This window comes from Pterocles gutturalis, unplaced genomic scaffold (assembly GCF_000699245.1).
Source record: "Pterocles gutturalis isolate BGI_N339 unplaced genomic scaffold, ASM69924v1 scaffold24563, whole genome shotgun sequence".
NCBI lineage: Eukaryota > Metazoa > Chordata > Aves > Pterocliformes > Pteroclidae > Pterocles > Pterocles gutturalis.
This window is the reverse complement of record NW_010126335.1, coordinates 25,437-36,923: the sequence shown is the minus strand read 5'-3', so window position 1 is coordinate 36,923 and position 11,487 is coordinate 25,437. Positions and strand designations below refer to the sequence as shown.

The window sequence follows — 11,487 nt, the reverse complement described above, 5'->3', positions numbered from 1 at the left end:
CCTGTGCTTGAAGGGCCTCGGGCCGGTGCGGTGCTTGTCGCTGGCAGCTTGAACTGCGTGGAGTGGAGCCTCCTGCCCCCGGCCACCCAGGAGATGGTTGCGCAGGCAGAGCAGCTGAAGGGCCGGTTCCAGGGGGATCCTTCGTTTGAGTATGAGCACGCTGAGATCAGTGCGGAAGATGCTGAAGGATTGATTGAAGATGGTAAGGAGGTAAATAAAATAAAACATTTTCAAAGTCTCTTTGCTGCAGTCGCACCCCTCACACTGGACAGGTCGTGGCTCCTCGTTTGTAATAAGCAGCCTGGGCCTGCACTCAGGTAGAATACAGACAATTTCCTCTGTGCTGTCGCCGTGTAGCAACAGCTTCTGGATTGAATTTGTGCTTCAGTTAGTCCTGGAGTTAGACACGGCTCAGAAATATTGTTTCACCTTTATGTTTTATGATGCACAGTCGGTACAGATCCTCACTGAAGCCTTACACAGGAACCGCAGGGACCATTCTTTATAACTGAATAGACAAGTCATAAGCAGCTTAATTGAGAGGGAGGAAAAGATGGATGAAGGGAGGGACGCCTACACTGTCTGCTCCCGCTTCTGTTCTTATGAGAAGAACATCTAAATTGTGGTGCTCCTCATAGTGCCATTGGGCTCCAAACTGATGAGTCTGTTGTGGTTTCTATTGTCACCTCGAGTTTATTTTCAGAAATGTCAACAACGAAAGCCCTGCCTTTAAAATTTGCCTGTTTTCCTCTAAAGCCCGTGATCAAGGAGGAGGCCCGCCTCGTAGCTACGATAGAACTGATAGACAGAGCAGTTGGTATCGTCCCCCGGGGGGCATTTGTGAAGACTCCTCTTGGGTCTGTGCATGAAAACAGAAACTTTGAAGGTAAATTCTCATTGTCTTTATCAGGATCAACTGTACTTTGATTATAAAGGCTGTAAATTAACATGACTTTCTCTAGCTGATGTTTTGATTTTATTTTTTTTTTTTTCCCTTGGGTAAGATGAACAGGGAGGAGAGAATCCAATGCCAGTAATGTTCAGGTGCATGATTCAACTCTGGAAGGTGGGAGGAGAGTCAGTAATGGCTCTGAGTCATTAAACCTGGAGTTTCATTTGTCTGTGTTTAACAATTATAGCTGCAGTGAATTCTCCATCTAGAGATAGGATGTAACCAAAGGGGCACAGAGTGTTGATCTCAACTCATGCCTGTTGCTTATCTGGGACTGCATGGGCTGTAGCACACAGCATCAGGGAGCATGGCCACCCATTTCTGGCAAGTCTTTGGTCTTCTGTGGAGTCCACTGGGTAAAGATTGTGATTCTGACCTATGCTGTGGGCGTTAGAGAAACAATATGACATCTGAAGGTATAAAGTGTGTTAGTCCAGCTCACTGTATTAATGGTCACCAATGGCTGTTTGCAGGTCTTTCTTTGATGGAGGCAAAAAAGTTAAGTTCCTATTTTCATTTTACTGAGCCTGTTAACCTGAAGAATAAAACCCTGCTGGAAAAGGCTGACCTGGACCCATCCATTGACTTCCTAGACTCTCTGGAGCATGATACACCACGAGGTAAAGGTAGCAGAATCACGAGATGCAATGAGAGGAAAGGAAGTCTGGGTAGCCTGGGAAATGCCCAGGTGACAAGGCTTGGAGTTGGTATGCTTGGGAGAATCTCCTGTGTATCTGTAAAGGAACTTTATCCTTTACTAAATATTGTACTTAATTCCTTTTTTTAAGCTTACAGTGGTCAAATGTAAGTGTACCAGGGCTGTCACATCCTCACAACAGATCTTCGGATCATACCAGCAGTTACCCCCCCTGCCTGAGTGCTGTATTCCCTCCTGACTTCTGTAAAGCCTGTGACAGCTGGTGTCCCTACCAGGAGAGATAACTCCACCAGTGATAGGAGGAATTTATGTGGTTTGAAGTATTTCACACCTCTTGTCCCACCCAGTATTGCTCTTCTTTATCTAAATGGGCTCTCATTAACACTAAACTGATACCTTTGAGAGGCTGAATTGAACTTTCCTTTGATAAACTGTGTTAGAGTGCTGTAGCGTGGAATAATCTGTACTCTAGCAGGATTACACACTGTGGAAAGAGAAAGGAAGATGTGCATACTGGAATGAATATTCAGTTCGCATCTCTACAGTTCTGCTGGAGAATTGTTAAACATATTTAAAGCCTCTACCAGGGATTCTTCTGGCAGGATATTTCTCTAAAGAGATGGGAATGACTTGTTATTTGTTTCTAACTGCTTTTCGCCAATTTGCTGCATTTTTTGGATTGGGTCAAGCACTTCCAGGTCCTGCTGTCTAGAAAGATCCTTGGGACACAATCAGAATTTAGGTTTGCTATTTTATTCCTGGAGTAGCAGGATTGGATAGTAGGCTACCTGTGCCAGAGGGAATTGGCTGGAAGGACAGGGAATTGTCAGTGCTATGAATAGCTTTTCAGACTTTTACTCATATATATATATATATATGTATATCTCCCAATCTTTCCTATGGCAAAAAAGAACTGAGAATGAACCTAGTGAGCTCCTGCCTGTATTCTGAACATTTTTGACCACAGAGCCACTGCAGCAGGACATAGATCTGACATGCTTTCTATGTTCCACTAGAAAACAGGCTCCAGGGGCTAAGAGCCTGAAGGCTAATTTGCATCACAGGGCTGGTTTTAGCCACCTTCAGCTGTGATGGAGAATGGCACCTTGGAAAGATGACAGATCTCATACTGCAGTTTCTCATCTAGTTCAAGGGCCCAGGCAATGGGCAGACCATGCTGTATGTCAGACAAAAACACGGCAGTTTTGTGGAAGTCTTTAAATAAAATTTGACTTGTAGCTGTGTTTTACTTGCAGACCATGCTGTATGTCAGACAAAAACATGGCAGTTTTGTGGAAGTCTTTAAATCAAATTGACTTGTAGCTGTGTTTTACTCGGTGGCTGATAGACAGTGGGGCTCAGCTGTGCCACTGTCACATTTGTCTTCCAGTGGCAACCTGAGGTCTGTCTAAGCGTGAGCCTGTGCCCCCGTCCCTGGAGGTTGTTGCTATTAGTGCAGATTTCAGTCTCCTCCAAAAAAGTTATTTCTCAAGGACTACCTGAGCTCAAGTGCAGCTGAGTGCTTCTTAATGGAAGAGAAGATTCATCACAGTGCCTGTGCAGCTCTTTTTTGGACTGAACCTGGGGATTGATGGAATGAGCTTGTCAGGAGAAGGAAGTAAGACAGGAACTGGTTGCAGGATCAGCAAGGCCTGTAGCCTCCCTAATTGCACTCTATCACATGCAGATAGGAGCAGAAAAAAAATCAACCCACCTCCCTTTAACAAGCATTCAGGTTGCGTAAAGTACTGCTTGCTTGTGAAAATGTGGGGAAAAAAAAAGAACAGAGGGCAGACACATGCTTTCTGCTGATTTTATCAGCATGGGTCTGCCAAAGTCACTCACTCCTGATTGCAAGGCACTCAAACACTGGTTCTTGGATCACCTTCCTTCAACTCTGCTAGCGCATCTTGGTCCTGGCCCAGAGCAGATAGTGCTTTTTCTATTTCCTGACATGTTGTTGGTAGCTCTGGCAAATCTCATTTTGACCTGAAGCTTTTCTTGCCTTTCCTGGATAGATCCTCTCTTGAACAGTTATTGTCAGAGCGGAAGTAGGAATTCCCAAATCTATTGCATCTAGAATTGTGACTGAAGCCAGAATCATCTCTCCCCTCAACAAATACACAAGAAGTGGATGGAGGGTGAGCAACATCTGAGTGAAGCTCCCAGCCTGCATGGGCCAGAATTCCCCTAGCATCTTAAAAGACTTAAAGAACAGGACTGAGAGATTAAGGGCAGATTTAGACACTGTCTAAAAGTAACAACTCTGTTGGAATAGTTTATTAATTGGAGACTGAGCATCTGTGATGGCTGTCAAGGGGGTAACTGTCATACAATGTATGGTGTGTCATTATAGGACAGCAGAGGTGTCGTACAGAATGGAAAGCTGGAGGCAGAGAGAAGGTTTTATATGACAGCTGAGAGGTGGGAAGAAAGTTAAAACTGGGTTGAATAAATGAAACAATGGTAAAAGCAGAGAGTTTAGTGCAAGATTGGAAAACCTGGGGTTTTGGAACAAAACTGTCTGCCATTCTTATCTTTACCAGTGATATCTGTGGTGACTGCACTTTCCAGATTCTCACTGTGTGTCTATCTATCAGGTTATCTGTGCACTTTAAGAATTCAGAATATGTTGGTGTGCCTTCCCTAACCATACTGTGAGTCTGTTTTTTGTTGGTGTCTCAGCTCCCAGAGGCAAGTGACTGTATGACTTAGCTTTTATTAAAAAAAAAATAATACATTTTTTAAATGATTGTAGAGAACAGTGGGAGAATGTGAACCCTGTCTCAAATACAAATGAAATTGCTGTATTCCCTTTAAAATCTCCAGCTCCCTGAGCCAAACTCATGAATTTGAGTGGCCTGACTCATGATTTTTGAACACGGAGGGGTTGCAATACTGATCTTCTGTCACCACAGTATGAGATCATGTAATGCTTCATTCTGATCCAAATGGCCAGCTGGCCAGAATGTTGCATGCTGGGATCTGTAGGTTTTGCTGGCCATATGTCTGCATTAAAGATAAGCTTGTTTGCTCTAGTCTAAGCAGACAATCTGCTCAACTTTATGCACAATTAGATGTAGCCTTTCAGCTGCTGGCAGATTGCCAGTGTGGTCGTTTCTGGTGCATGGAGTTTGGTGCTCTGGGCGATAGCATTTCAGGAACTAGAGTTGTGGCAGTTTTATGTGTGCTTGTAGGTAATGGAATGGCAAAGCAAATAGCAATAATTCCTAGCATGCCTACAGCATTTTCACTTGATGACCTAATGTTGTGTAGATATGAAAAAATAGTCACTTGTCAAGCATTGGCATGATGGGGAAAGTGGAAATGGAGAGGCAAGGATGATTTTACTGTGACCATGGTCAGGCGATGCCACATTCTGCAAGGGTAAAGGAAGGGGATGGGAGGAAGCCTAAGGTACTAGTGTAGAATGCAAAGCTTGGGAAGAAGCAAAATAGGGATGGAGAATTCATTTCTTTGGCATTTTGAAACTACAGTTGAGAAAAGCAATAACTTGACTCTGAAGGTTTGTTACAGATTACTGACTCAGATCGCTTTGATATGGAGATAAGGAACAGCAACAGGGCACTGTTAAAAACTGATGCAGGAGGGGAGGTATGTCAGAGGTAAAGGGAAAGAAAAATGGAGATAGGAAAAGAAATGTGTGGAAACAGGATTTCTATGAGAAAAGTTTATTCAAAAGTCATGACTCCCAGTCAAAAAATAGCTGCTCTTGGCTGAAAGCCTACCACAGTTCACTGGTGGAGTAAAAGCAGGAATTACAATTAAAAAAAAAAAAAGGAATATAAAAGGAATTGCAGAAAGTTGGGAACAATTAATGATTGATATAAATTGGAGTTGATGATGAGTAGAAAATGACAGAGGAAGCCAGGATAACCTGGAGTAATCCAAGACAACTGTAAGGAGGATTTTTTCAAGTATATTGAGAGGAAAAGAAAGCATAGTAACGGTACTGGAAACTGTCACTAAATGGTGATGGTAAAAAGGCTGATAAAACTCTGGAAGGGCAGAAATGCTGGACAGTTTTTTTCTAGTTTGTTTTTAAGAATATGGACTTATCAAATGAAGACAATAAAATACTTTTTCAGTCAGTTTTCGGACTATTTGCTAAGGGAGGGTTGAGTTAGGCAACCTTTTAAAAAAATGAAAGTGGCAGAGCCAGATAAGTTACTCCTGAAATCATTATCTTGGAAAACTTGTGGAATACTTACAGTACTAACCTTTAATAAATCCCAGCATTGCAGAAATATTCCCCTAAACTGACTTTGATTAGTAGCTGTGATTCAGAAATCACTGAATGAGTGTATGTCTGGAAAGGGGTCAGAAGGGGCTTCATCTGAGACCAGTGCCAGAACTGATATTCTTCAACTTCTTTATAAATGATCTAGAAGTAAAGGTTCTGTGGAGAGACAAATAATGACAAGGGCAAGATGGCTACAGAGATCTAGCAAACTCAGCTTACTTCAATAAAGTAGATTTTGATGGAGCTACCTGCAAGATCACATATCTAAGAGCAGGGACTGGAAGCCAGACTTGTGTTCTGGAAGCTGTGGCTCTGAAAGGAAATCCAGGCACAACCCGCTGAACATCAGCTCCCAGTCTGATCCTGAGACTTAAAAGGCTAGTATGATCTGTAGATGTATAAACAAGGGCGTAGCAAATAGGAACAGGGAGGTGACTTTACTTTTGCATATACTGTTAGTGGAGTCAGAACTGGATTACTGCACATTTGAAAACTGGAGAGTTGCAGAAAAGAGCCACAAAATGATTCAAGGACTGGTGAGAGACATAAACAGTTCAATCTGTTTATCTTACAGAAAAGAACATGAGAACGACTGTATTACACTGTGTAAATACTCCATGGAGTTTAAGTATTGGGTACTGAAGTTCTATTTAATATAGCAGAGAAAGACATAATGGGAACCAGCAGCTGAAAATTATAGCCAGAAAAACTAAAATGAAAAATTAGGTACAAATTTTAACAGTGAAATAATTACCAGCTAGCAAGTGCAATGAATGAGTCTGCATCTCTTGGTATGTAGCATCATGCTGGATGTCTTCCTGGGAATTGTGTTTTATCCAAAGGCAAATGTAAATCGCTAGTCTCAGACATGAGTAATTGAGTTCAGATTAACGGGCAGTGATATGTAGGAATCCAGAATAGATGATTTTCTGGTATGCCTGGCTGTAAACTTGACGACAGCTGTGGAGGGTGATGTTTAGTTTGGGCTTTTTCATTGTCAGTGACAATAACACAAAGGTGACAATGGGTTCCTGAGAGAACGACTCCAAGCACAGGACTCTTGGTACAACTGTCTTTGCTTCCTGAACTATGAAGCATGAGGGCTCAAAAGAGGACTGAGGAGATTCCTGACTTATCACTGTCACTGTCCATCGTGGAGGGTAAACCAGGGAACAGAGACCTCTCAGATATAATTGCTGACTCTGTAACGCTGGGAGAGATTTTATAGCATCGTTCTAAACAGGTATACAGTGGCAGAGGGGATCATAGTGAGTCTTGTCTACTTGCTGTTTCAAGGTTCAGCTAGGGGAGAAGTGCCTAGCCAGAAGATCATTTCAGCTCCTTTGCCATTTTGACTGTGGAGAAAATAAAAGCCACTCAGTCTGTAGCTCTATTTCTTCACCTGAAAGTGCAGTTTTTTTGGAGCATTCCTTATACAGAATTACGGGCAAAGGGATTTGTGGCTGTTTTCTTGGCTGAATACTTTGGGCACTAACCTTTCTGTAAGCTTGCTGAACAGTAGCCTGGGTTAGAACACTAGCCTCCTGTCCTCTGAGCTTCATTAGCACGCTCTTTATTGGTTTAGCAAAAGCTGGTGCTTAATGGGCCCTTGAAGATGGAGAGGTTGCATTTCTAAGTGAGAGATGGTTTCCTTTGGCCACTCTCAAGGGCCATTTTGGTAACCCCATCTTGGCTGCCCCAAAAGCCCAGGTGCTGGAAGGAAGAAGGCCAGGAGACACAAACCTGCTTTATCTACATGCATTAACAGAGCTAATTAACTCCCTTTTCGACCCCCCCTCCAGGCGATTAATCCCCTATCAGCCTCGGTCTCCAGCCATTTGAAGAGTCTGTGTCTGCAGAGGTATTTACAACCCCCAGCAAGCCAGCAGAGAGCTAGTCGTCCTGTTATCAGGGCTCTAAGACAAATGGCTGCCTATCTCCCCAGTGGCCTTGCAAAATCCAGCAAAGTGCTATGCTGTGCTGGCCACCTACTTTCACCCAGCCTCCCTTCTCCGCTAACATTTCACAGATGTGACCTGAGCGCTCCTCTTTCATTGCTTAACAATAAGCAGCACCTCCCCAGCTCTGTGAAAGCTGAGAGCAAGAGCACTTTACTTCTTAGCGTGCCAAGAGCCACACGGGGACAAGGCTTTTCAAGCTGTCTCACTGAAATCCAAACTAAAAGACCCATAATGAATGAGAGGGCAGTACTTCGTGTTAGTGAGGATAAAAAGAGGTAGTCAAAATGTAAACGAAAATACCTAGTGTGGCTCACAGCTATCCTTGTTCCTGGTTAGGAGAGGTGGTCCTTAGGCTTGCTGAACGTGCAAAACTGAGCTACAGAATGCCATGGAGTTCCCTGACATTTATACAAGCTGCTTTGACAAACAAGTTTTATAACACAGCAGTACAGAAGGAGTAAAACAGATCCGTGTGCGTAAGAACAGTCGGCTTTCAGATGTGGGAATTGGACTGAGTAGCTGACTCACTGGTTATTAATAATTAAAGCACTGGTACCTGAATTTCTCTGTTAAAACTGAAGTCAGCCATCTCTAGAAATAATTCTAGGACGGCTGTAGCTGCTGGCTTCCAGCAGGGCGCACTATAGTGCCAGCATTGTCAGTGCTGAGCACAGAGGAGGAAACCACAGCACAGTAAAATGAGAAAGAAAAGCACCAAGAGCAGCATCAAACTGAGGAGAAGGTATGGCCTGAGGTCCCAAACTGTGTGTGGTACACTGACCTCCTGAACTGTAGGTATGGAGAAGAGACTCTTCCAAGCTTAAGTGATTTCTGGAATGGTCACTGGGCTTTTCAATAGCTTTTTTAGCATCTTTAGCGATCACAGGCATGCAATGGGCATACACAAATACATGAGCATATCTCCTGCATCCTTCAAAAGTAGAGATGCTCTTCATTTTTGCTAGTGATGTGTGGACTGGGGAGCCTTTAGAGGCTGTTAAGGTCACTCCTGCAGTGATCCAAGAGAGTTGCCTGGGAGCTATGCAAGATGTTGTCCCTCCTACAAGCTGGGGCACTGCCAGCTCAGGAGTTCAATATCAGACTGGAACCTCTCATGTGGTAGCTCAGCAGGAGGACTCCAGAGCCAGCCAGTATTATAGCTTTTGACTGGCTGTCCATGGCCTGCCTTGATTTCTGGAAAGGAGTCAGTTTTCCTTGGGCTTTGTGTCTGTAGGTAATAAAGCGGTGCAGTCACTGCTTCTGGGTCCTAGGTCTGTATCACCTCAGGGGTCTTGTTTGGTCAGAGGCCTGGGATGAGTTTATACTGGAGCAGCACTGCCCATCCACTGAGAGCTGCGCTGGAGTCGTTCACCCTCCTGATTGCTGCAGGGAAAGAATGAGGACAGAAGCAGAGTCTTGATAACAACTTTCCAGGGATTCAAGTTCCTCCTCAGTAGAAGAAATCATTGCTCACCCTGTCTCCATTTCAGCTCCTGGTTCATTGGACATGAAAAGGAGATGAACTTCTTGCTGAACTGATGGGAAATGCTGGTAAAGCCTCTTAGAACTAGAAGTTGTAGTTTTATCACTACATCAGTCAGCCTTGGCCTAACCCTTTCTCTAGGGAATGATGAAAAATTACTTGCAGGGGAAAGCCTAGGGCAGTCTGTGTGTCACCGAAGTCAGAACGAGGTCAGCTTTTGCTAGGAGTGATCTGTTTCTGAAGGGGCTCCACGTAAGGAGCGGCAGTTCCCGTCTGCGCAGCAGTTGGCATCGCTGCCAGCCCCGCATATAGCTCTCCTCTGCTGTTTGCCGCCCCTTTGGCCGTAGAAGTTTTGCAGGGAGGAAGTCAACAGACCTGGTCTTGTTTTACTGTACACAGATATCATATGGATTGAAATTCTGCATGCTGAAGGGGTGTGTGGCTGTGTGTAGGGGGAAAAGGACAAGGGACAGTTGATGTATGGGTATATTTGTGTAGCAATTGTGCTGTGCAAAGACAGCTAGACAGCTAGGCTATTCCAGGCACTAGAAGTTGCTCAGCCATCTTTAGTGTTGAGAATTAGCTTGAGTATCAACACAACTGCGCTGCGCTGTGTGGATCTGCTCAGTGTGACAGTCTGCTCGGAAACTGGTAAACTCTTCAGGTAATTTGGGCCAGAATTTGTATCTAGTTCAGTATGAAAACATCGACAGTTTATAATCTATGCCATCTGTTCCTTGTCCTAAACCCTTTTAACTAGTCCTGCTAATTTGATGATGAGGGAAGAAGTACAACTGGGGGACTGACAGGGCTGTTGGCCTTGCCTCTCCTGCAGGAGAGAGAATTGGATGTGCTCTAAGCATTGGGTGGGTTTTGAATCCCAGCATCGACTGCTTTGTGTTCTCTCAGAATTCAGAGATCAATGTGAGGTTCTTTGCCCCTAATCCAGCCCCTGTTCATCATTATCACCTCCTCAAAGTGGCCAGTGCTTTGTTATCAGGAGAGGCAAAAATCTTACAAGGTGGCCATAATCTCCTCTGAGAGTCAGACAGATATTCTCCCGTGGGTAAGAAAGTGACAGTGACCGAAAGCTCTAGGGGGAAGCAGGCTAGAACAAAGCTGTCCATTGCATCCTTTCATCAAACTGTTAATCTTTCTTTCAAAGACATCACATTTGTTTGGTGACAAAAGCCCCAAAGAAGCTGAATTGAGCCTGAAATCCTGTAGCAAGATTTAGAGGAAGCGTCTTTCATTCAGAGCAGGGAGAGGCGAGAGATTCCTATTTTTTCTTCCCACCAGCCAATGGGCTCACAGAAGCCCACGAAGGTGACGGATTAATGCAGGGGCTCCCCAGGTAGATGCTACGTGACTCCTGGCACGCTCCAGAAACGTTTCCACAGCGACCAGCTGAACAAGAAATATGGAGTGTGACGGGATCCAGCATAAACCTGTGCTTTGGAAGGAGGGTGCTTTGCCACTCTGAGAGATTCTTAAATTTACTACAGAAGACCCAAGATACGATGATGTGTATTGTAGTTGTCAGAATACAAATAGGAGGGATTTTAATTGTTTTTTTCCTACTCCTTATAAGTTTTGATTGCATATTGTCTTGCTGTTTCCTCTAGTGCACAGCCAGATTCCAAATCTTTGTTCCGGATGCTTTCTGTGCAAAGTCTGCATCTTTTTCTTCACACACACACACACACACAAAAAAAAAAAAAAAAGGATTCTAGCTCTATTCTAATTATCAGGTGGATTTAGGACTGAGCAATCTAACTGGGCTATAAGGGAGGCTGTAATTTGATGTGTATTACTTCTGTCCTAGCTTTTTCAGTCTTTCCCATCCTCCACTGCTCGTCTGTGTATTGTCCCTTTTTTTTATTGGCATTGCTGGCTGTGCAGCCAGATTCCAGCTGGAAAAATAACTTTATTTTTGGCTAGACTATTTTTCAGCAAGATCGTTTCCCTGACCTGGTTCACTGAGCAATAAATAAACACTTTTGTGGTCTCTGTGATGGAAATGATGAGGCAGGGAATAATGGTTTGAGGGCAGAGGCTGCTTCAACTGGATTAAGCAGAATGTTGTCAGATGTCTTAAGTATGGCCTGAATTTCACCCAGTACTCTGAGGCACCTGAATACTGTGCATCTGGAACAACACTGCGATCCC

At 43.9% G+C, this 11,487-nt stretch overlaps 1 protein-coding gene across 1 annotated transcript in view; it reads left to right on the top strand.

The window, feature by feature from the left end:
* The first annotated feature begins 22 nt into the window (after positions 1–22).
* The window catches only part of RSPH9 (radial spoke head 9 homolog (Chlamydomonas)), an 18,047-nt gene continuing 6,582 nt past the window's right edge, over positions 23–11,487 (top strand). Inside the window, exons 1-3 of the mRNA XM_010078955.1 lie at positions 23–210; positions 757–886; positions 1,426–1,572. Of these exons, the coding sequence (XP_010077257.1) occupies positions 94–210; positions 757–886; positions 1,426–1,572 (394 nt within the window). The 5' untranslated portion in view covers positions 23–93. The remainder of the gene's footprint in view (positions 211–756; positions 887–1,425; positions 1,573–11,487) is intronic.